Genomic DNA, 22,146 nt, shown 5'->3' on the forward strand with positions numbered 1-22,146 from the left:
TCTTTTTGTTGTACCCAATCATGAAAGAGACAGCACAGTCACGTGTGCCGGAACTTTACACCTCAACACCTTGTCTGTTTTCGAAACCCCGTACCACTCCCAGACCTCTTTACACAAGTCGTGTGGTCAATCATTGTTGATGGGAGAAATGAAGACTTTTTAGTAGTAGTGGAACTTGACGCGCAGAAGGTACTTGAGGTTGATCTGGCCCGTGTTGTACACAATGAACTAAGAGTGTGTGTTGGTGTGGAAAAACAACACCTTTGTGAGTGCATCCAATCATCTCCGTGTTTGATTGCTTTGTTTTTTGATTGGTGGAGGCGCGTACCTCGTTGTAGAGGAGGGAGGTGGGCGAGACGCCCGTGTTGGCGGGCGTGCCCAGCGGGACCAGCACCCCGTCGGGGGTCGTCACCGACTGCCGTGGGTCCGGAGCCGTCTTGCCGCAGCCCTTCGTGCTGTCGAACCCCTACGCACACGCACACGCACCACCGCACACGCACCACCGCACGACACACATCAATTGCAGGTCGACGCGGGAGGGCGATGATTGGTGGAGGGGGAGGGCGTACCTGGGGTGCCTTGTCCATGTACTCGGCCTGGGTGAGTTCGTACACGTTGCCGAGCGCGACCTCGCTCAGGAGCATGAGGCCCGTGGTCTTCTCCCGGTTGGGGTAGCAGTAGTTGGCCGACTTGCTGCTCATGTCCGCAAAATACACGCCCTTGCCAAACTGCACCAGGCGTAACCGCACGACACGACACGCATGCAACATGAGCTCAGGCGTTGGTTTCTGACCTGTGCGCGAGGGAATAGTGTCACGTGCCATGTAACCGGTAACCGGGGCTTCCGGCGGGGCGATGCGGAGGCCTTGCGATAGGATACCTGCATGTACGCAAATTGGTTTAATTACGTTGCAATGTAATTTCATTAAATAACAGAATGTCTGTGCGCAAGCGGATTGGTTGAATTGAGTTGTTGCAATGTAACTCCATGAAATAAAGAAAATTGGGCGTACCGGCGTAGTTGGTGAGGCGGGAGCCGTGCCAGAGGAGCATGCGGTTGGGCAGGTCGGAGAACGGGATGAAGTTGTCGAACTCGCCCTCGCGCTCGATGCGGAACAGATCGACCAGCTCCAGCCAATAGGCCGTGTGGGTGGGGCAGTGCGTCTGCGTCACGTACTTGGACACCATGTCCCAGTCCGACTGAATCATTCAATTTAGTTAGAGTTACAATTTAGATAGAGCGAAGGCAAAGAAAAGAGAAGGGGGGGGAATACGTCGTCGGTGTCGACAGGGACCATGTTGGTCTTGAGCTTGCGGTAGTTCTGTTCGATCGGGTCGAGCGTCTCGCCGCCGCTGCCTGCTCGATGGTCGGTCAACCCAACTGATCGCGCCACATGCGCAACCGCACACGCACGACACATAACCGCACACGCACACGCGGAGGGAGAGGGCGGGGCCGCACCATCCTTGAGGAGCGAAGCGGCGATCTCCATGTCGAGGAGGGCCTCCAGCATGTCGGTCTTCTCGCGCAGCTGCTCCTCCGTCGCGATCAACGGCGGCTGATGATTGCCATAGGCGTGCGGAATGATCCTGGTAACGGCAACCACCACGTGCATCGTGTGTCGTGAGCGCGCGTGCGTGTGTGTGTGCGTGCGTGTGTGTGTGTGTGTGTGTGTGTGTGTGTGGAGCATCTTGAGATGAGGTGAGGTGAGACGGAAGGTACGTGTAGAAGCGGTTGGCGCATTCGGTGAGGCGAGTCTTGATGGCGAGATTTGACGGATCACCCTTCTTGAGGATGCCCTGGATCTCCGTCAACACCTCGTACTACACGACCGCACACGTGCCACACATGACCAACGACACGACCAACGACATGACACGTGACACGACACACATGTCAGCAAATGGGAATGGCCTGCGTGGGGAAGTAAATGGGGAGCGTACGCCCTGCTGGATGTTGCGTTTGGAGAGCTTGCCGAGGGGCATCTTGTTGACGTCGATCTCGAGCTCGAGCAGGGTGTCCTGCATGGCCTTGATGTCGAATATCAACCCCACCAGGTCCTGTTCGAGCGTTCCCCGTGCAACCACAGCACACCAACACCACGTCAGCCCCGTGGTCGTGTCGTGTCGTATCGTGTCGTTGGTCGTGTCGTGTCGTGTCGTGTCGTGTCGGTACGCGTGCCTGGATGCGTTTGTCGAGTTTGGATTTGTTGCGGCGGAGCTCCTGAGCCTTCTGCTTGATGGCCAGCTCGTCGGTGTCGTCGCCCGAGTAGTCGATCTCGATCGGATAGAACCTGGCGATGGTTGTGATTAACGAATGGACGACAGCGCACGTATGGGACGCACACGCACACGCACAGAGAAAGAGATGCGCGTGTCGTGTGTGTTGTGTGTGTGGGTTGGGGAAAGCCGTACTTGCCGGGCTTCTTGACAAACTGATCGCGGTGCGCCCACGAATTCTCCGTCTTTTCCTGCACGACCGCACACAAGGCATTCAGCGCCCCTCTCTCCACCCATAACCAGACCACGAACCGTACACACGACACGCGACACACGCACGTGTGACCATGGCACACGACACGACACGTGCGCGCGTGCATAAGAAAAGCAAAGAGGCAGAGATGGTCGCGTGCCTCGTAGATTTTGACGAAGGCGGCCTTGGCCGAGTCGATGGAGGAGAACTTCTCCTTCTTGTCGCCTCCGATCGTCGTGCCCACGCGCCCCCACTTCCGGTAGACATACCACTGGACCCGTTCCCCCGCCACAGCACCCGCCAGCGCATCCCAGTTACGACTTCTACTCTTCGCCTTATAGTGCGCGTGTGCGGTTGCGGTGCGTGTGCGGTCGTGCGCGCGCGCGTACGGTTTTCTTGGTGTCGAGCTCGATGAGCTGCAGCGCGTAGTACGAGTTCAAGCCCGACGTGATATCTGCCGACCCCGCACGGCGCCATGTCGTGTCAGGTCAGTCGACACGCGAACAGCACACACAGGCACCACCGCATCACCGCACACGCACACGCGTGCGATGCGAGTGTACACACCGGCGAGGTTGAGCATGACGTTGTAGACGGTCCCCGAGTCGGACTGGTAGATGTGGCCATCGTCATCAAGCCCAGAGTCCGGGTGCACGGCGGACTTGCCCTTGACCTTGAACTTCTGGACGCCGCTCTCCAGCTGCTGCTTCTTCTTCTTGGCCGCCGCATCGTTGTCACTGTCGTCGTCATCATCATCGCTGTCGTCATCTCGCTTGCGCTTCTTCTCGGCGGCCTGCGGGATCTCCAGCACGGGCAGATCCACCTTCTCCCGCTCCACCGGCTTGCGCTGGTGTCGCACCACACCCACCGTCACATGTCGTCAGGTGGCGCCACCTTAATCATCACACACGCCACCTTAAGGCGGTGCGGTACCGGCTTGAACTTCCAGTTGTTGAGGTAGGTGGAGGCGTCCTTGAGGCCCGAGGGGACCTTCCACGGCAGCCGCTGCACGTCGCTGGCCGTGCCCGTGAACAGACACCGGCCCCACGCTAGCGCCGCCCAACAATTGATGTCAGCAGCGCCAACATTAAGGATTGGAGGGCGGAGTACCAGAGGCGTAGCCGGTGCATTTGTATTCAACGCCGCGCACGCACACGAGCTGGCCCTCGTCGCATGACGGACACGGCGGCAGCGCGCCGAACAGCATTCCCTCGGCGCACCGATCCAACAGCTTCGCCTCGCCTCCCTGCCCGCACACACATTGGCACCACATTACATTTTTGTCATTCCTCAAGGCCACGCACCCGCGTACACCGGCATGTGTCGTGTGTGTCGCGTGTGTCGTGTGCGTGTGTGATGCGCACCTTGGAGTCCTGCTTGTTGTGCTCGAGCATGTACTTGAGCTGGCCGACGTCGAGCGCGGCGCGGAGCTTGTCCTTGATGGCCCACAGGGCCTCGTTCTCGTCGCGCAGGGCGTCCTCCTTCTTGAGCTCCGACTTGGACTTGGCCTTGGCGCGCGGCTGGTCGGCCTCGATCTGCTTGCGCAGCTTCTCTTGGTCCTCCCACCGCACCTTGCTCGCCCCCGACACGTACCCGATGTCGATCACCTTGTACGTCGAGAAGAAGCAGTCGTAGTGGTGCCACTCCGGAATCTTGCCGTCGCTGCAGCGACATCGGCCATGGTGAGCTATGACAACACATCGTGTCGTGTGTGTTGCGTGTGTTGCGTGTGCGGTGGAACGTGTTGTTCAGCAGCGTACAATTTCTGGGATTGGACCATGCGGGCGACGCGGAGGTCGTCCATGTCTATCTTCTGGCGGCACACGCGGCAGCCGCTCCGCCCGCTCGCGGCATACTCGACACGCGCCTCGCCCACCAGCTCCCGCCCGCCCTGCTCTCCCGCCACCAACCAACCAACCAACCAACCAACCAACCAACCAACCAACCAACCAACCAACCAACCAACCAACAAAGCACACACCAGCGCCGTCAGCGATGATCAACCGCCGCCGCCACCAGAAGGGCATTACGTCGTCTTCATCTTCGTCCTCATCTTCGTCGTCTTCGTCGTCTTCTTCTTCATCTTCGGATGACGCTTTCGCGTAGGGCGTGACTGAAATAAAAGAATAAAAGAAAACAAGTTTGAGTTATGTGTGGGACGAGCGCAACGCGCAAGGAGGAGAAATGTGGCGGCGTACACGAGGAGGAAGCCGACTTCGAAGAGGCGGAAGAGGCGGTGGTCGTGGTGGCGAGAGGCGGCGCGATGGTGGCGAGCTGCATCTGCCACTGGGCCGCGGGGGAGAGGGCGGGGATGGCCACCGGCGTCGACACGCCGAACGAGGGTCCGGCCGCGGCCGCGGCGAACAGCGAGGCCTTGGCCGGCGGCGGCGCGCTGGTCGACGCCGCCGCTGCCGCTTTTGTTGTCGACCCTGTCGGCGCTGGGATTGTAGACGATGACGTGGATGCTGACGTAGTCGCGGGCGCGGTCGTGGCGGAGCCGAACGGGGCCGAGACCATGAGCGAGGAGAGGAGCGAGGCGCCGCCCAATGCGGCGGTGGCCGTGGCGGTGGGCGGTGGGAGACGGGCTGCGGGCTTGGGTCCCTCGCGCTTCACGAGCCGACGCTTGGACTCGTCGTCGAAGCGGCGCTGGAGCAGGTTGGGCAGGTCGATGAACCGCTCGCTGTCCTGCGGCGCGAATTAGTCATGTCGCACACGCACACGCACACGCATCACCGCACACGCACGAGAAAGGAATGTGTACGATGCGCACGCGGCGCTTGCCGGCGGCGAAGGCGTCTTCGATCTCGCTGGCCTTTTGGCGGTCGTACTCGACCCACGAGCTGTCGTCCTGCTGCCAGTACCACCGACCTGGTCGCCCACCATTGCCCATCATTGCCACCTTAAATAAAGCAACAATGCAACCAACACCCTCCACAACGGCGCGTAGTGGCGCGTACCCACATCGTCGTCATCATCATCGTCATCATCGTTGTCTGCTTCGGCTTCTTCCTCTTCCTCCTCTTCGGAAGAGTCGTTGTCGGTGCCTGCGGGCGGCTCCTCGCGTTTGACCTCGCGGCGCTTGGTCTCGTCGTCATAGCGGCGCTGCAGCATGTGGGTCACGTCGACGAACCGCTCGTCGTCCACCTTCACCCGCTTCTGGCCCTTCTTGTACTCGGCCTCGATCCTGCACCGCCACCACCATAGCAACCACCAATCAACCTCAAAATAACCAACGGTCGAAGGGTCCGCTTGGGCATGGCTCCGCGGGGGGGGGGTATTGCGTAGTACTTGGTGTTGAGGGCGTGGTCGTAGGCGACCCATCCGTTGTCGGACTTCCACGACCACTGCACCACCGGCGCCTTGGTCGGAGGAGGTGGTGGAGCGGCCGCTTTTGGTACGGGGGCGGGGGCGGGGGTCACCACCGCGGCTGCTGGCGCTGTAGAAACCGGGGCGGCCGCCTGCGCTGGGGGCACTGCCGCGGGTGCTGCCGGTTGGGCGGCGGGAGCAGGCGCAGAGGCGGCGTCGGGGGGGCGGCCTTCGCTTGGGTGGCATCCTTTGCAAGAGAGAAATAAAGGCAAATAAAATAAATAAAGAAAATAAACGGATGAATCAATTCGTGGAAAGGGTTTTATTGATAATAAATTAACAGCCAGACCAAGGCGTATTTTTACAGGTGTTGTGGCAAAACTGGAGGATCGAGAGGTCTCGATGGTGAGGACCCTCGGCTTAGAGTTCCTCGCCGTAGTTGGTGAGATAGATGACGACCTGGAGGCTTATGATGACGAGGTACCAGAGAATGAGGAAGGCCGAGAAGAGGAGCAGGAGCGGATGCGGGAACCAGGCCTCTCGTCGCGTTTTCCAGTAGACGCCGAGGTACATCGCGTGCACCATCTCGCCCATCGTCATGAGGAAGCAGAAGCAGAAGACGAACGCGCCGGGGTCGACCGAGGTGAAGAGGATCATAAAGAGGCACCAGTGGGAGATAATCATGAGCACGTTGAAGCCGATGTTGAAGATCTCGCGTTCGGCGATTTTCTGGAGGTTGAGCAGGGTGTAGTAGACCGCCACCATGCCGAGGAAGACCATCTGCGCCACCTTCTCGCCGAAGAAGAGGTAGGGTCGATCGAGATGTTGCTCGTAGATGGAGACTGACGCGATGCCTACGCCGATGCCGAGCCCCTTGCAGAAGATCTCGGCCCAGCTGACCGGACCCAGCTTGTCCACGCGCCACTTCTTGTCCTCGGCCAGGAGGGTGTAGTCGTCGCCGCGGCATGGCACGAACAGCTTGCTGAATCGCCATGCCTTCTCGAAGCAGGGTCGGAAGGGCTTGCAGACCACTCCATCCCATATCTTGCTCCCGCAGCCGCCCAGCTTCTCCTTCATCCTTCTCATCTTGGTCTTCTTCCTCTCGCAATGGACCCACGATTGATGTTTGGCTTGGTTGTTCTTCCTCGGAGGCTGTTTTTTGTTGTTTTATGTCGACGGATCTGGCTTGGAATGTTATGCATGAGCGTAATAATTTTTGGCGGGAAAATCCAGACAAGGAAAAGAATGATTTACACAAAATCGTGTAGCGTAGAACGAAGATGGCAGCGGAGGGAGCAGAACAAAAGAAGAACTGGAAGGACGAGGGCAACGCAGCGTTTAAGCTGGGCAAATGGGGGCTGGCAATTAAGTGCTACACGTCGGGCATTCGCGAAGATCCGAATAATCACCTCCTTTACAGCAATCGGTGTGCCGCGTGGCTCAAAATGAGCAAGGACCACAAGGCCCTCGAGGACGCCGAGAAGTGCATACAACTTCAGCCCCTCTGGGCCAAGGTGCCGCCCCGCTTGCCACGATTAATCACAATAATCGCGGCTTTGAGACTTAGGCAGGCCGGGCGCCCGGCATCAGGGTTACTACAGACGCGGCTGCGCGCTGCGAGAGCTGCTGCGCGATGATGAAGCGCTTGTGGCTCTGCGCGAGGCCGCGGAGCTTGCTCCCTCTGACGCCGAGATCCGCAACAAGCTCGCTGAGGTGCTGCAGCGAGGTACAACACCCTCACGACACGGTCGTCTTGTCTGGGTGTCTCTCGTTTCTTGCCTGCTCACGGCGTGCGCGCTGTATCGGTGCCAGTCTCCGAGAAGGAGGGCAGGCGGGTGCGTGACATTGGCAACTCGAGCGAGGACTACGAGAACTTCCGCGACAGCTTGGTGAGAGACCTTCCTCTCCTCTCGACACTCCTTTAGCAACTTCCAGTTGACGCAAGACATGCAATTTTGATCACACAGAAAGCGAAGGTGCCGGTGCCCTATTCGGACCAGGCCGTACGCGACTTTACGAAACAGACCATCGAGAATGTCAAGACCCGAGGTAACGTTCTCTCTATATGAGCCGGTTTCACAGCACACGCCAACACGACGTACGCGCGCTACGCACAGTGCGATGCACTCAGCTCATTCGACCTGCGCGTGCATGATACAGTGTTTGGTGGCGAGACTCTGCGCCCTGTAGCGCACTTCATGCTGGGCTTCAAGGACGACAAAAACGAGTCCTCTTCCATGGGCATGGTCGCTCTCGGTACGTGCAGCCTCATTGTGTGTGTCGTGTGTGTCGTGTCGTGTCGTGTGGCTCACGCCCTTTCCATTTCCTCTCGCTTTTCCCTGTTTTCTCAGAGAAGGGATTCGAATCGCCCGAGACCCATGCCTCCTGCTCCGAGTTCCTCCGAAAATACCAACAGGACATGGACGCCCACGCCGGTGCGTCCTTCTTGCCCGCACAAAAGCTGGCCGCGTGCTGCTCTATGTCGTCAGGTGACTCACACCCGTTGCCCACGTGTGGCGTGTGTGCTCGAGCGCAGGAATCGTGATCGTGCCCAAGTCGGCGCTCGCCTTTCCGCAGGTGTGGCTCGGCGGCGAGAAGAAGTGGCGGCATGCAGACAAGGAGGGCGTGTTCGTGCAGCTGGAGGCCCGCAAGGACCGAGGCGTGTGGTTCATCCCCATCACCCGCACTCCTGAGGGGCACATCAAGGCCGGCGATGAGGTACCACGACCTTTTATTGAATGGAGTATTATTATTTTGACACACGCGATGGTACAGGAGTCGTTGGACATCGACGTTTTCGGGCTCGTGCCCCGCCTCTACCCCCAGTGAAAAGGAGCGCCTGTCCCGAAGCGCGTGTGCTGCTGCTCATCACTTCAAGATACGAACTGGGTCTTCATTATGGAAAAATACGTAAAGACACACTCTCTCTATGGACACTCTTCTCTTCTTCTATGCACATTCTTTCGCTCTCGCACTCGCTCTCTACATTCGTTCCGATCACGCGGGAGCCGAGGCGTCGCTGCTGCTTACATCAGCGACCATCCCGACCACGGCGCCGCTATCAACGGCAGCGTCGACGAGGCCGGCACTGGCCGCCTCGGCCTCGGCGGCCACCGCCGCTGCCGCCGCGAGAGCGCGCTTGGACACCCGGGTACCGGGCTTCTTCTTCGTTTTGTTGGTTTTGTTGTTCTTCTTCTGCTGCCGCTGCTCCTGCTGGTTGCGGAGCTGATTCATCTTCTGCTCGATCTTCTTCATGCGGATGCCGCTGATCGACTTGAGCTCGTCCAGCCGGCCCTCCTTGATCAGCACCTTCTTGTACCGCCGCTTGAAGTCCGCCACGTGGTTGGCGTGGATGCCCTCGCCGATCGCCTCCGCGATCTTGCGGTTCGACGTCGGGCTGTAGCCGTACTTGCGGAACGCGATCTGGAACCGCGCGATGCGCTCCTCGGTCCACAGCGAGCGCAGGTCGGGCGCGCCCTCCATTCGATAGCTGCGCTTCTTCTGCTGCTTGGGGCTGGCCAGGAAGGCCTCGTACAGGGCCAGCACCGCCCGCCGGTCGTACCCGTCGCGCTGCGGCAGCCGGTACCGCCGCCCGCCGGCGCTGGTCGACGCCGCCACCCGCCGCACGGCCTCGGCCACCACCCGACGCTCGGCATCGGCCGCGCTGTTGTTGTCGCTGTTGTGGTGGTGGCGGTCACCGTCGACAGTGTTGGCGACGGCGTTACCGACAGTGTCGACGGCGTGGAGGGCAGGGTCGACGGCGAGGTCGAGAACGAGGGCCTGGATGGCGTCGGAGTCGTACGGGAGGGCCTCGTTGCCTTCGAGCTCGGGCTGGGGCGGCGGCAGGCACCGCAGCACTGCGCGGCACAGCATCGGCAGCCGCGCCAGCGACGGCCCGCGACCGCCGCACGTCCGGCCGCCGCTGCAGCTGCCCACACCGCCCAGGTTGACGATGCAACTGGCCGAAGTAGATGTAGCGGCCGTGGTCGTTGTGGTCGTTGTGGTCGTAGTGGGGGTTATGGTCGTGGTGTCCATGGTGGGGTCCTCGTCGTCCCTGGCATCGCTGCTACTTCGTGGTGCTCCTCGCCGACTGCTGCCCTCGACGTAGTCTCCATCTTCATCTGCATCATCACCATCTTCCTGGTCCAGGTCGTCGCTCTTTCGTCGCCGTTTGGAGGCTCTCCTCGTAGCGGTGGTGGCACCGCCGCCCTTCTTGGCCTTCGATGCACCACGCGCGCCACCACCCCCCCTCTTGGCCTTCGTGGTGGAGGACTTCTTGGCTGCAGGCTGCCGACGCTTGCGGCTCGTCGATGATGAAGACGAGGCGGTGCTGGTCGCTACAAAATCGTCATCTTCGTCATCTTCATCCTCTGCCTGGTAATCTCCGTCGTACTCTTCGAATCGGTCCTCCTGCACGTTGGATGGTGCGAGCAGATCATCATCATCTCCACTCCCTTTCGAATCCGTGGCGCCCGTGAGTTCTTCCTCCATCATCGATTCCGGAGCAGCAAGATTGCTGCTGCTGGCACACCGGAGATCGGGGAAGGGGGGAGGCCCTTCTAAAGCTGGAACGTCGATTAGAGAAAGGACGTCCATCTCCAACCAAACTAGTTAGAGTGGTGTACCCGCAGCGTGTTTGAGTTGCAAGGTTTTGTTCGCTTCTTCTTTTGGCACCTAAAGTCCGTCGTCGTCAGGCAAGGCCGCCACATACCGTCATCTTTTTACACTCCTTTTCCTCAAACTTCTTTAGTAATTTCTTTTCGCCTTTTCTTGTTTCCCGTCTCTTTTGCGCGTCTCTCCTCTTGCTTGTGCTGTACCACCTCCCTTCTTTTGAGCCTTGGGTGGGACCCCTTTGCAAAGGACAGACTATTGTGCTGTGCCATGCCGGTCTTGCAACAAGAAGGAAATGCCTATTTTTATTTTGGCTTTGGCGACAGCACTTGGCCATCCAAGTGCCCACCAACCACCAGAAAGTGGCCACCAGTGATGTGGTGCAGTGTGCGCAGCTCGTCATGCCCTTCAAAGCTCCAACGCCCATCCTTGAAGACTCGCTCGTCTGCCTGGGCGGCCACGACTTCGCCCAGGAAGAGGTCGTGTTGCTCGTGGTTGTGCGGCTCGGGCAGCAGACGGCACTCCAGCCAGGCCGCACAGCCCGCCAGCAGCGGCGCCTCCACCACCTCGCCCTCGAACGTCTCCAGACCATAGGCCTCGAACTTGTCCCGCCCCTCGCCGTCCAGGTCGCGGCCGGAAGTAGAGCCGACCGTGTAGGTGATGTCGGCCTGGCCCACGACCGGCACGTTCAGAACGAAGTAGCCGGACGCCTCGAGCAGTATGCGGGTCCAGGTGGACTTGTCAAGGACCACCGCCACCTTGGGCGGGTCGAATTCGACCGGCATCGACCATGCGGCGGCCATGATGTTGCGCTTCCCCTCGTGGGCCGCACTGACCAACACCGTGGGCCCGTGGTTGAGCAGACGATAGGACTTGGTGAGAGGCACAGGACGACGAGTAGAGGATGACATCAAAGGAAGCGCCCAGGCTGTTCTGTTTGTTGACGCGCGCAACAGAACAGTTCTGCCCCTTCTGTCTGTCCAGCTCATGAAAACCGCCGATACGACGCCCACACAACGCCGATACAACGGAGCGAAATCCCCCTATTTGCCTGGTAAAGCCAAGTGGTAATGCCAACACATTGGAGCACAACATGTTGGATGTCAAAATATGGTCAGGCTAGTTTATGAGTGTGTACTGGTGGGTCTTGGGCACGAGGAGGGCAAGGGCGCATCCTATCAGACCCCACACCGACGCCATCACCGCAAACACCCAGCCGATGCCTGGCGCGTGGTGGCAGCACAATCACCAGGTGTGCGTGTGAGAAGCGCAAAGAGTGGAGTCAGGGCAGAGCAAAGGGCAGGGAGCACGTACTGGGTGCCCAGTAAAGGTTGGAGTCGCTGCCGATGTCCTTGGAGCCCACGAACGAGCCGCACCAATACTCTCCTGCACACAAACAAAGCGTCAGGATCGTAAGAATTAGAATGAATCCATCACACACACAACACACACACACACACGACAATTGCAACACGACCACACACACGAGAGATAATTTACCCTTGCACTTGAGGAAATCGATGTCGTCCAGGGCGGTGGGAAAGGCGAAGAGTGCGCCCCAGGAGGCGACGGCGGTGAGGAAGGAGAGGAGGGAGGCGAGGAAGATGGACCACTTGGGGCAGTTGCCGCACGACTCCTCGAGGCTACGACGCGCGCTGCGTCGCATGAGGCAGCAGAAGATGAAGCACGAGACCAGGATGGACAGGACGAGCGATACGCCAGCCAGCGCCATGCAGGCAAAGTAGACGGTCTGTGGTCGGTTGGAGCTCTTGCCCGAAATCTCTTTGAGGTCGTTCCAGGAGTACTCCTCTGTCGAGTCCGAGCCATCCTCTGCAGATGCATTAAATAAATGTTAATTAATCAATCATGAAAGAAATGCTGGTGGCCACCAAGGCCGCCGAGAAAACGAAGTGGACAGCTAATGATGAAAAAAAGATGAAAATCTTCGGATACAGAGTACTTACTGGGATTGATGTAGATGACGAAGCCGGTCCAATAGAAGGAGGAAATGAGGTCACCCTCGCTCGTCGTGTTGCTGCCAGGAAGGCTGTAAGTGCCGCGCTCAGCAATTCCATACCAGGGGAGCGCCAGGGCCACGATGAAGAAGATTACGGCCAAGAGGGTCGCCATGAACGCCCAACATTGTCGCGTGCACCAGTGAGGACAGCCAGACATCCTCTTCTCTCTTTTCTCTTTACCAAAAAATCGCCTTCAAGATGAAGCCTCTACACAAAGATTTACAACGACCTTTCCCGCCGACACCAGCACCTTTCGTGCTCCTCTTCAGTTTGTGTCGACTCTCTTTTTCGCCGTGTGATTTTTTAATATTACATTTTTTTATCTCATCCTTGTGCAAGCTGAAGATGGAGTCCCGGTTGAGCTTGGCCTTGACAGTGGCCTTCTTGTGCCTCCTGGTGGCCTGCATGGTGGCAGGTGGCGACGCCAAGCTTTCCCTGCTCGGTCGTGTCGCGCTGGAGCCTGCGGTTGGCTCGCAGTCGCTGCGAACTCCGCCGGCCGGCTGGGTCTCGGTCTCGCACCAGCAGCCCAGCCGCGCGGCAGTGGTGCCCCTCACCTTTGCCCTCACGCGCCGCGACTCCGGCCTCATCCAGGTCCCGACCTTGCCTCCGTAAATTTAGATATTTTAAAGATTCTATTTATTTTGTTATGCTGACGTGTCACATGTGCAGGCCAAGCTCCAGGAGGTTTCCACCCCGTCGAGCCCGCACTATGGTATGCGCCGTGTGTGCGGCATGCGCGTTGCACTGCAACATGAACATAAAATGGTTGAGCTCACACATGATTGGACAGGTCGTTATCTGAGCGCGAGCGAATTGGCTGATCTGGTGGCGCCCCCGGCCGAGTGGGTCGCGGCGGTGGTCGATTGGCTGGCGTCGCACGGCGTGCGTTCCTACGAGCTGTCCCGCAACCGGGACTACATCACCGCCCACGTCGACGCCGACCAGGCCGAGGCCCTCCTCGCCTGCTCCTTCGGCCGCTTCCGCCACACGTGCGTCTCCGCGCAACACACATCGCACGACGCACGACACAACACGCACGACACAACACGACACGCACGCGACGCGCGGCTGAATGTGACGAGCGTGATATAGGGAGACGGGCCAGGAGGTGATGCGCTGCCTGGCTGAGTACTCGGTTCCGGCCCACGTCGCGCCCTTCCTCGACTTGGTCGCCGGCGTCATCCGTTTCCCTAGTACCCGACCACTCTTTTGCGTCGTGGCGTGCGTGCGTGTGCGTGTCGTGTGTCGTGTGTCGTGCGTGTGGCCAACAACGAGTGTTGCGCGTGTCGTGTGGGCAGACTATGGCAAGGGTCAGTTGAAGGCCAGCGTGGACGCCTTCGGGGCCGACGCGCCGAGCAAGGTGCCCATCACGCCGGACATGATCCGCAAGCTCTACAGCATCACCAATGTCCCCAAGGTCGCCAACAACCTCCAGGTACCACTCCCCCTTTTATTTTATTATTACAATTATTACAATTGCTATTATTATTGGCCATTTGTTTGTCACTTGTTTTCTTTTTGTTATTTTGACGTTTTTTAAAAATTATTTAATTTTTTATGTGACTGACGAGTGCGGTGATGGAACTTATATGCGGCAGGCGGTGGTGTCGTTCCTGGGCCAGTACTATTCGGCGCAGGACCTGCAGCAGTTCCAGAAGCTGTACGGGACGCCCGTGCTGCCCATCGAGCACACCTTCGGCCCCAACGACCCGACCGCGCCCGGCGTGGAGGCCAGCCTCGACGTCCAGTACCTCACCGGTGTCACCGGCGCCGGCCGCGGCAGCTTCGGTGCGCCACCATCGCACACAACACGCACGACACACAACACGCACTACCCTCACGCATGTGGCCTAATCGTTGCGCGTGTCGCGTCGTGTGTCGTGTGTGTCGTGTTGTAGGGGAGAACATCCCGACGTGGGTCTATTCGACGCCCGGCAGCAGGCCCGGCGGAAACGAGCCCTTCCTCGACTGGCTCCTCTTCCTCCACAATCAAACCACCCGTATGCTCCCCTCCCCTCTCCCTATTACGGTGCGGCCACGTGTGCTCATCCATTACCGTCGTGTCGTGTCGTGCGCCGTGTGTCGCGTGCGCAGTTCCCCACGTGTTCTCGATCTCGTACCAGGATCTGGAGTACACCGTCTCTGAGTCCTACATGCGCAGGTACTCCACCCAACCCATATTTTATCTCTCTTTATAAATGCACATATCTAGTTACACATTCTTTCTTATATATTTGTATATATAAAATAACGAATATGTGCGTATTTTACTTAAATTGTCACGGGCAGGATCGACGAGGAGTTCGCGATGTTTGGTCTGCGCGGGCGCACCTTCGTGACCGGCAGCGGCGACTGGGGCGTCGGCTGCAAGCCCGACTTCCACAAATGCACCGTGTTCGTCGCCGACTTCCCCTCCTCCAGGTACGCACCACTCGCCCAGCCCCCCCCCAAACCAATTCAACTAACCCGCCGGGGCGGGGTCGGTCGGGCTAGCCCGCACATCGTGTCGACGGGCGCCACGTTCTACAACGACTCGACCGGCCGCGAGAACGGCATCGCCTTCAGCAGCGGCGGCTTCTCCTGGTACGCACGTGTGTGCGTGTGCGTGTGCGTGTGCGTGCGTGTGTGTGCGTGTGCGTGCGTGTGGTGTGTGTGTATGTGTGTGTGTGTGCGCGTGTGCAGTCGCTCACGTCACGCGTGCAGGTCCTTCGAGCGTCCGTCGTATCAGAATGCGGCGGTGGAGGCCTTCCTCCAGCGCACCCGCACGCCGGACGTCCTCTTCAACCGTAGAGGCCGCGCCTTCCCCGACATCTCCGCCATCGGCTCCAACTTCCAGGTTCACCACTCACACCAATGCGCTTTCTGCAGCGTGTGCGGTACTCAAAATTGTGTCGTGTCGTGTGTGTCGTGTGTCGTCGTGTGTGCCTTGTAGGTTGTGTACAACGGCACCGTCATCCCCGTCGCCGGCACCTCCGCCTCCACGCCCACGTGCGTTGACCCTCAAATCATTACTTATTATTACTTATTCTGTCTTGCTTATTATTTATTGTTTATTTTTACTTATTATTTATTGTTTTAATGATGGTCGTTGCAGGTTCGCGGCGGTGCTGTCGCTGATCAACAGCCTGCGGTTGGCGGCGGGCCGCCCCACCCTCGGCTTCGTCAACCCGTTCCTCTACCAGGCCGCCTCCGCCTTCACCGGTCCGACGCGTGCTCCCGACTCCCTCTGCCTGCACTCCTCCTGCTCTCTCATCTCTGGCCTTTGGTGACCATTGTTGCGGTGCCTCGTGCGCGTGTGTCGTGTCACGTGTGTCGTGTCGTGTGTTGTGTCGTGTGTCGTGTCGCGTGTCGTACGTCGGTCAACAGACATTGAGGAGTGCCAGAAGCAGGACCCCGGGTGCTGCAGCACGTCCTTCGCGTGCGAGAAGGGCTGGGACCCCTACACCGGTACGTCAGCCCCCCTCCAATCCTCCTTCACTTTGCTTTGATTCTGATCATGCCGTGCCCGTCGTCGTCATCGTCGTCGTCGTCGCCAGGCCTGGGTACGCCCAACTTCGAGAAGCTCGCGGCGTTGGCCATGGACGCCAGCCTCTTCAACTTCCCGCCGGCCGGTCTCCCCCTCCACGCCTAAAACATGCAACTCTTCTCTTTTGTCCACATCTTTTGTGTTTCTTTTGTAAAACATTTTTTGTAGTTACAAGGTGCCCTCTGGTCTTTCTCTTTCGTGTGTGCTGTGCTGTGTGCTGCGTGCTGCGTGTTGTGGCCGGTGTGGTAGGGTTCAGGTGCTGTCACCCTCCTGCTCAGCAGACCGCGCGCCGCAGGACGCCGGAGCAGACGACGCGATCGCGCGTCGATCGAGCAGCATCCCGTGATCCCTACGCGTGTCGTGTCGTGTTGCGTGTCGTGTTGCGCAAATCAGGAGAACGTCCAGGCTGGGAAGAGAGGTGGGAACGAGAGAGTACCCGCGGAACCCCTTGTTGCGATTGAGGGCGGTCTTCCACGCCCGGTTGGACTCGCTGATGCCGGACCCGCCGCCGCCGCCGGCGCCTTCGAAGGCCTCCTTCTTCTCCCGCGTGTTCCCTGCCAGCGAACCCGCCCGGGGCGAGAGAAGCGCGTCCCTCTGCCGCGCACGACACCCACCACGGCACACGCCGCACACCAACACGCAGGTGAGCGCACAGCCGCCACGGCTCGGCCAGAGAGAGTGAGAGAGTATGTACGCTGCCCACCGCGGTGGTGGTCGCCTTTTGTCGCTGCTCCTCGCGCCACTTGCGCAGCAGGTCCAGGCTCTCCTGGCTCTCCTTTCTGTAATCCCCCTCCCCCGCGGAGAAATGAGCAAACGCTGCGCGTGTCGTGTCGTGTCGCGCGTGTGCGTGTGGGTGTGGAAGGGAAGCGTACTCTTCGACCTGCTTCTGCTTCTTGCAGGGCAGGCAGCTGAGTTCGAGCTTGAAGCGGGACATGACGGTCTTCTTGTCGGCCACCACGCTGCAGGTCCCGCAAAAGACCTGCCCGCAGGAGCGGCACCGATGGCGCCGGCGCAGGATCGTGAAGGCCGCCCCGCACAGGTGGCAGCTCGGAATCTCCTCGCCGCCCTCCCACTCGAACTCTGTTCGGTGCCCATCGACCACCGTCAGTGTCGACACACGCACGCACGCACACACACACACACACACACGCACACACACGCACACACACGCACACGCACACGGATGCGTGTGTGCAGGAATTCGATGAATTTGAGGGTGTACCGCGCTTGGGGAGGGTGGGGTTGTCCTTGGAGAACGACACCAAGTCGCAGTCCTTCCGCAGCCCAAACAACTGCTCCGTGCGCGCCTGTAGGTTGGTTTGACCCGAAAAGTGAGTCATCCAAAAAGACACAACACGACACACGACACACGACACGCACAGGTGCGTTCGTACATCGAGAGAAGGAAAGCTGAGGAAGAGGCCCGTTTTGAAGGCCAGCTCGCCGCCGTGGCCGTCCTCCTGCATAGTTGCAATTTCGAGATCTCAGTCCCAGGCTCTCACACAAAGTGATGAGAGGCATTTGGTGGCGATTTTAAGGTGGCGGTAAGGGGGAGTACGGGGAGGGCGATCCAGAGGGAGCACGGGCTGCTCTGGCGGCTGCTGCGGTACATCTTCAGGGTCTGCCGCACGCTGTCCGACGTCTTCCACAGACACTTGCGGCTCGTCACGCTCTTCACCGCACTACGCACACCACTGGTCGCTCAGCTTTGCCACACGACACACGACACACGACACACGCAACATGCTGTTGAGCGGCAGAGGCGAGGGTGGCTGTACCTGACGTGCACGCAGCGAAAGGTGTTGGTGGCGGGCGGCATGCCGTCCGGGCTGGTGGTCACCACATTACCCAGGGCCACGTATTGCGGCGTTGGCGGCACCGCCTGTCACGAAACACACATCAGACACATCACACAGTGAGCACTCAAAGAAGTCGCCATAGCTCGGAGGCCCAACAGCACCTTCCAAAGGGCCAGAAAGCCAAACTTGGAGCCCAGGCCCGAGTTGTCCTGCGCACCCCAAAATGCAGAATTGGCCACAACACACACACACACACACACACACACACACACACACACACACACACACACACGATGAGTCCTTGGCCGCGGCTTTGGGCATACGACGCACGACACACGGCCGCATGCAACACGCATGACACAGGACGCACGCACCCAAACTTTTACGAAGCTTTTGGGAGCGACGAGGAGCGGGGTGTTGGAGGGCACGGAGGCGAGGCTCAACGATGATAAGGAAGAAGATGGAGTGGGAGATGAGGAAGAGGACGCCAGCGATAACGATGGCGACAACGACAACGGCGACGATGACGACGGCGAGGTCGACTCGCGCGGGCTTACCGCCGCGGTCACCGTCGCCGTGCCCTGGTTGCTGCGCGCCAGCCAGCCCGGTGGCGGTGGTGACGTCAGCAAATAAAATAAAATAAATTGTGGTAGTCGCGCGAGTGGTACGAACCCGCTGACCTTCAGCATGAGGCTCAGGCGCGGGACCTTGCTCTCCCGCCCATTCTCTGGCTCCGCCCCAGCCGTCGACCTGCCACACACAACACACGCGACCAAACACGCACGACACACAGCGCGACACGACGCGCACAGAACGAGTTGAGGCATTAGGGCCGCGCGCCGCCGATTGGGTTTGCAATCCCGCTTCTCAGGGCACCAGCCGGGCTGGGTGGTACTTACCGAGTGGTGGTGGGGTCGCTGGTCGGCCTGAGCGCGGACGCGGGCGGCGGCGCCTTCTCCTCAAAGAACTGCTTGAGCACGTTGATGTTGCTCCGCCGTCGCTGGAGCGAGTTGTCCTCCAGCATCACGCCGGGCACGCCCAGGAGCCCCGAGGGCCTCGTGTCGTACGTTGTGGCCGCGGTGGTCAGTGGTGTCGACACCACCAAAGTCGTTTGTTTCGTGCTCGATTCGTGCGAGGCCGTGGTGGTGATGGTGGTGGTGGCCACGCTCGTAGCGGCGGCGACGCTGTCGGCACTAGTGCTAGCGGTGTCCGGCACCTCCGTCTCCTCCGGCGGGAAGAAGAATTCGAGCGACGTGATGATGGTCTCCACGACAGCGTTCGCCGTGTTTACGTCCCTGAGCGCGGGTGCAGCACAAGCTCAGAGTGAGCGCTGTGATGGTTCTCTTGTCACCGCACGCACGCACGCAACACAACACAACACACAACACACAGCTATATGTACCGAAGTACAAATTCGGGCTGGGTGTGGTCCTGCTGTGAAGGGTGAGGGTAGAGCACGTTGGGGCCTAAAGAATCACACCGGACCAGGTCATTCCCGCGTGTGTGTGCGGTGGTGTGTGCGTCGTGTCTTTGTATGTGTCGTGTACGTGTCTTGTGCGTCGTGTGTCGGTTGTGTCCGGCTACGAACCGATCATGGAGGCGAGGTTGGAGGCGGGCATGAGATTGCTGTGCGAGTGCTGGGCCACTCGGCTCAGCAGCCCGAATATTCGGTGCATCACCTTGAGGTTGACCTCCGGCAGCTCCTGCATCACCGCCATAATCTTCTCCCGACTCTCCTCCGGCGTCTGTGATGCTGTTGTCGCGTGTGTTGCGTCGCGTCGTGTGTCGTGTGTCGTGTGTCGTGTGTCGTGTGTCGTGTGTCGTGTGTCGTGTGTCGTGTGTCGTGTGTCGTGTGTCGTGTGTCGTGTGTCGTGTGTCGTGTGTCGTGTGTCGTGTGTCGTGTGTCGTGTGTCGTGTGTCGTGTGTCGTGTGTCTCGTGTCAGAAACAAATGAGTCCGAGACGAGGGGCCTGGCCCCTTGGGGGGTAGGGTCGCACTTGATATGGCCTCGGCCATCGAGTTCCACACCGAGAAGGGAAACAACGGTTCGGGCAGTCGTCTGCACATTGAATTGGCCCAAGAGTTAACGAAGACGCACGCGTGTTGTGCGTGCATATGCGCATATGCGTGCGTGCGTGGTAGCGCCTATTTGCCTGAGGAATCGTTTGATGATGTTTGCGGCTGCGTGCGGGTTGGCAATGGCGTCGAGGTCGATCGGTTGGCCGGCGTCAATGTCCCGCGTGAGGTTGTTCATGAGGCTGGTCACGTCGATGCGGAACAGGCCCACGGCCTGCAGGCCGTGCCGCTCGATGTAGGAGATGGCGTCGCTGATCACCGCCGGCACGGGCCGGCCCTCGCGGTGGGCCAGCTCCTGCAGCTCGGTGCCGAAGAGCGCCTTCTCACCGCCGCCCTCCTGTGTGGTGGTCGTCGTGGCCGCGTCCTCGCGAACGACGGGCAGCCAGCCGAGGCACACATCGTTGTCGCTCGGTCGGCCCTCAACCTCCTCCGCCCAATCGCCCAACGAAAACCACCCTGCAGCGCACACGCACCACCGCACACGCACACGCACACGCACACGCGCGCACAAGGCATGGACGTGAACAAAGCCGCCAACACACAAGACAGAAGAGAGAGAGAGAGAGAGAGGTGAGCACTTGCCTGGTGGCGGGAGCGGGCGCCAGAGGACGAGGCCGCGGACCTCCCACACCTTCTGTGCCTCCATGCATTGTGCCACCTCCACACGGCCCTTCCCTGTCGCGTGCGTGAGTTCGTGAGCCCCAAAAATGATTTCACCTAACGACGGAGGTAAAGCGGGCCGGAGAGAGCAGATGGATTTAAATGGAGGATGGGGCATCAGAAGCAGAAGGGGAGTACCTTTGTGGGTGCTGGAAGATCGTTGTCGCATTGGGAGGCGAGGTATGTGATGATTGGCAAAAATGCAAGTAGCGGATTGAATTTGTGATCACAATGATGTTGATTTCACTTCACTTGCGTGGTACGGTTACAACACGTTGTTGCTTCTTTACCGTTACCGTTACTCGAAGGGCGCGACTGCCAGAACTCGAAAGGTATCCACCCTATTTAGGGCTGCACGTAGAAACGAAGAGGTGTTCTTCTGCTGAGAAAAAAAAATCAGAAGCATGCCAAGCATTCCTTTGATATCATTTTCTTTTAAATTTTCTTTTTCAAATCCAAAGCCCAGGAAACGGTGGCTTGGTTGGCCTCGTGTTGCTCACGAACTCGATCGGCCGAGGATTCCTCGAGATTAGACGAGAGTGAGAGCTTGTTTTCATCTTGATAGAGAGGATGAGGAGGACTCCCGGTCCCGGAGGAGTCGGAGGAGGCAGCGGGTGGAGGTGGTCACAAACGGAGACGCTAGTGCGGGTCTCGTTCCCCGTTCCGCGCGGCATTCGCAAGAGCGATGTGACGCTCGCCCTTGCTGACAACAGCCTTCGCCTCACGCTACGCGACTTCCCTCAGCCCCTACTCGACGTACTGCTGCTTTCCTTACCCCCCCAACAAATCAAATCCTCTCTAATTACTCCATCATCCGGGACATTATCTCTCTTTTTTTCCATGCATCCTTGTGTTCTTGTTTTCTTATTATTCGCACCGTCTACTCCTTTTGGAAGCGGATTGGTGTCTCGATTGATTACGTCAGGTGGCTACACTTTGAAGCCACAACTTGTGACGGTCTCTCTTTTCTCCCTTCCAATGTACGTCTTTTCTTTAGGGGCCGCTGTGGGGCCGCGTCAACACGCAGAAGGCTCGCCAACGCGGGCACAAGCTCACCAAGAGCGGACGTGTACGCGTTACCATTGCCCGTGTACAACTATCATCATGACCGCACACTCACTCACTTCGCTTTGCTCGTCTCGCCGACGGGCCGACGCTCTACGCTCTACTGTGGCGCGAGTGCAGGTGGCAGTCACGCTTGAGAAGCTGGACCGCGTGCCCTGGAAGCAGCTGTTCAAGGAGGGCGTCAGCCCAGTCGCCGCCAACTACGCCGCACTCACGCCTCCGCCACCGCAGAAGAAGGTGCGTGTGTGGGCTGAACACGACGCACACATTTTGTTCTCCGCCGGTACGTCCAGATCTGACGCCTGGCGCGTTTCGTGCGTCGTTGTGTACACCAGTTGATGGTGGTGTACGACTATGACTCGGAGGCGCCGAACGAGCTGACCATTCGGGAGAACGACATCGTCACGGTGATCACCGAAGACCCGTCCGGTTGGTGGAAGGGCGAACTCAACGGCACCGTGGGCCTGTTTCCCTCCAACTTTGCCCAGCCCTACGAAGATGGGGTACCGTACCCCGCCTCCTGTCCACACCTAATGCAGAAGCATGGAAGTACTTAAAAGCGACAACACACACACACACACACACACACAATTCGAATGCACAGCCTGACCAG

General features: G+C 59.3%; 9 protein-coding genes across 9 annotated transcripts; 3 read left to right on the forward strand and 6 right to left on the reverse strand.

Annotated features, from left to right (window-relative positions):
* Nucleotides 1–159: 159 nt before the first annotated feature.
* Nucleotides 160–5,730, reverse strand: ACA1_200050 (Poly(ADPribose) polymerase catalytic domain containing protein; the record flags this gene model as incomplete). Its single annotated transcript, XM_004341752.1, has 23 exons — nt 160–228; nt 329–466; nt 570–728; nt 837–880; nt 1,014–1,200; nt 1,275–1,357; nt 1,463–1,590; nt 1,724–1,824; nt 1,945–2,061; nt 2,177–2,294; nt 2,416–2,471; nt 2,649–2,801; nt 2,863–2,927; nt 3,041–3,320; nt 3,407–3,522; nt 3,584–3,719; nt 3,838–4,135; nt 4,234–4,364; nt 4,504–4,586; nt 4,672–5,158; nt 5,244–5,341; nt 5,431–5,657; nt 5,708–5,730. 23 exons carry the CDS (start codon nt 5,728–5,730, stop codon nt 160–162), a joined length of 3,297 nt encoding a protein of 1,098 aa, XP_004341800.1.
* Nucleotides 5,731–6,199: 469 nt separating this feature from the next.
* ACA1_200060 (uncharacterized protein) lies at nt 6,200–6,856 on the reverse strand (the record flags this gene model as incomplete). The annotated part of the gene is made up of 1 exon (XM_004341753.1): nt 6,200–6,856. The coding sequence occupies one exon, from the start codon at nt 6,854–6,856 to the stop codon at nt 6,200–6,202; it is 657 nt and encodes a 218-aa protein (XP_004341801.1).
* A 203-nt stretch (nt 6,857–7,059) lies between these two features.
* On the forward strand, nt 7,060–8,608 carry ACA1_200070 (tetratricopeptide repeat domain containing protein; the record flags this gene model as incomplete). Its single annotated transcript, XM_004341754.1, has 8 exons — nt 7,060–7,293; nt 7,370–7,505; nt 7,592–7,668; nt 7,747–7,828; nt 7,940–8,035; nt 8,131–8,214; nt 8,316–8,497; nt 8,555–8,608. 8 exons carry the CDS (start codon nt 7,060–7,062, stop codon nt 8,606–8,608), a joined length of 945 nt encoding a protein of 314 aa, XP_004341802.1.
* A 168-nt stretch (nt 8,609–8,776) lies between these two features.
* On the reverse strand, nt 8,777–10,270 carry ACA1_200080 (uncharacterized protein; the record flags this gene model as incomplete). The annotated part of the gene is made up of 1 exon (XM_004341755.1): nt 8,777–10,270. The coding sequence occupies one exon, from the start codon at nt 10,268–10,270 to the stop codon at nt 8,777–8,779; it is 1,494 nt and encodes a 497-aa protein (XP_004341803.1).
* Nucleotides 10,271–10,695: 425 nt separating this feature from the next.
* On the reverse strand, nt 10,696–11,193 carry ACA1_200090 (flavin reductaselike, FMN-binding, putative; the record flags this gene model as incomplete). Its single annotated transcript, XM_004341756.1, has 1 exon — nt 10,696–11,193. One exon carries the CDS (start codon nt 11,191–11,193, stop codon nt 10,696–10,698), a length of 498 nt encoding a protein of 165 aa, XP_004341804.1.
* Nucleotides 11,194–11,509: 316 nt separating this feature from the next.
* On the reverse strand, nt 11,510–12,520 carry ACA1_200100 (uncharacterized protein; the record flags this gene model as incomplete). The annotated part of the gene is made up of 4 exons (XM_004341757.1): nt 11,510–11,613; nt 11,705–11,776; nt 11,891–12,220; nt 12,355–12,520. 4 exons carry the CDS (start codon nt 12,518–12,520, stop codon nt 11,510–11,512), a joined length of 672 nt encoding a protein of 223 aa, XP_004341805.1.
* Nucleotides 12,521–12,753: 233 nt separating this feature from the next.
* Nucleotides 12,754–16,039, forward strand: ACA1_200110 (Prokumamolisin, activation domain containing protein; the record flags this gene model as incomplete). The annotated part of the gene is made up of 16 exons (XM_004341758.1): nt 12,754–12,999; nt 13,078–13,120; nt 13,199–13,397; nt 13,501–13,601; nt 13,707–13,843; nt 14,007–14,196; nt 14,307–14,408; nt 14,503–14,569; nt 14,698–14,829; nt 14,902–14,991; nt 15,112–15,177; nt 15,199–15,244; nt 15,341–15,396; nt 15,503–15,609; nt 15,775–15,855; nt 15,945–16,039. 16 exons carry the CDS (start codon nt 12,754–12,756, stop codon nt 16,037–16,039), a joined length of 1,758 nt encoding a protein of 585 aa, XP_004341806.1.
* Nucleotides 16,040–16,186: 147 nt separating this feature from the next.
* ACA1_200120 (RhoGAP domain containing protein) lies at nt 16,187–20,637 on the reverse strand (the record flags this gene model as incomplete). Its single annotated transcript, XM_004341759.1, has 17 exons — nt 16,187–16,283; nt 16,371–16,528; nt 16,629–16,713; nt 16,807–16,893; nt 16,933–17,014; nt 17,157–17,241; nt 17,329–17,394; nt 17,493–17,616; nt 17,713–17,816; nt 17,895–17,942; nt 18,178–18,321; nt 18,402–18,483; nt 18,633–19,028; nt 19,136–19,199; nt 19,322–19,478; nt 19,831–20,264; nt 20,607–20,637. The coding sequence occupies 17 exons, from the start codon at nt 20,635–20,637 to the stop codon at nt 16,187–16,189; spliced, it is 2,244 nt and encodes a 747-aa protein (XP_004341807.1).
* Nucleotides 20,638–21,038: 401 nt separating this feature from the next.
* Nucleotides 21,039–22,090, forward strand: ACA1_200130 (SH3 domain containing protein; the record flags this gene model as incomplete). Its single annotated transcript, XM_004341760.1, has 4 exons — nt 21,039–21,224; nt 21,466–21,537; nt 21,654–21,770; nt 21,869–22,090. The coding sequence occupies 4 exons, from the start codon at nt 21,039–21,041 to the stop codon at nt 22,088–22,090; spliced, it is 597 nt and encodes a 198-aa protein (XP_004341808.1).
* Nucleotides 22,091–22,146: the final 56 nt, after the last annotated feature.

Source organism: Acanthamoeba castellanii (assembly GCF_000313135.1).
Source record: "Acanthamoeba castellanii str. Neff unplaced genomic scaffold scf7180000084753, whole genome shotgun sequence".
Taxonomy (NCBI): domain Eukaryota; phylum Discosea; order Longamoebia; family Acanthamoebidae; genus Acanthamoeba; species Acanthamoeba castellanii.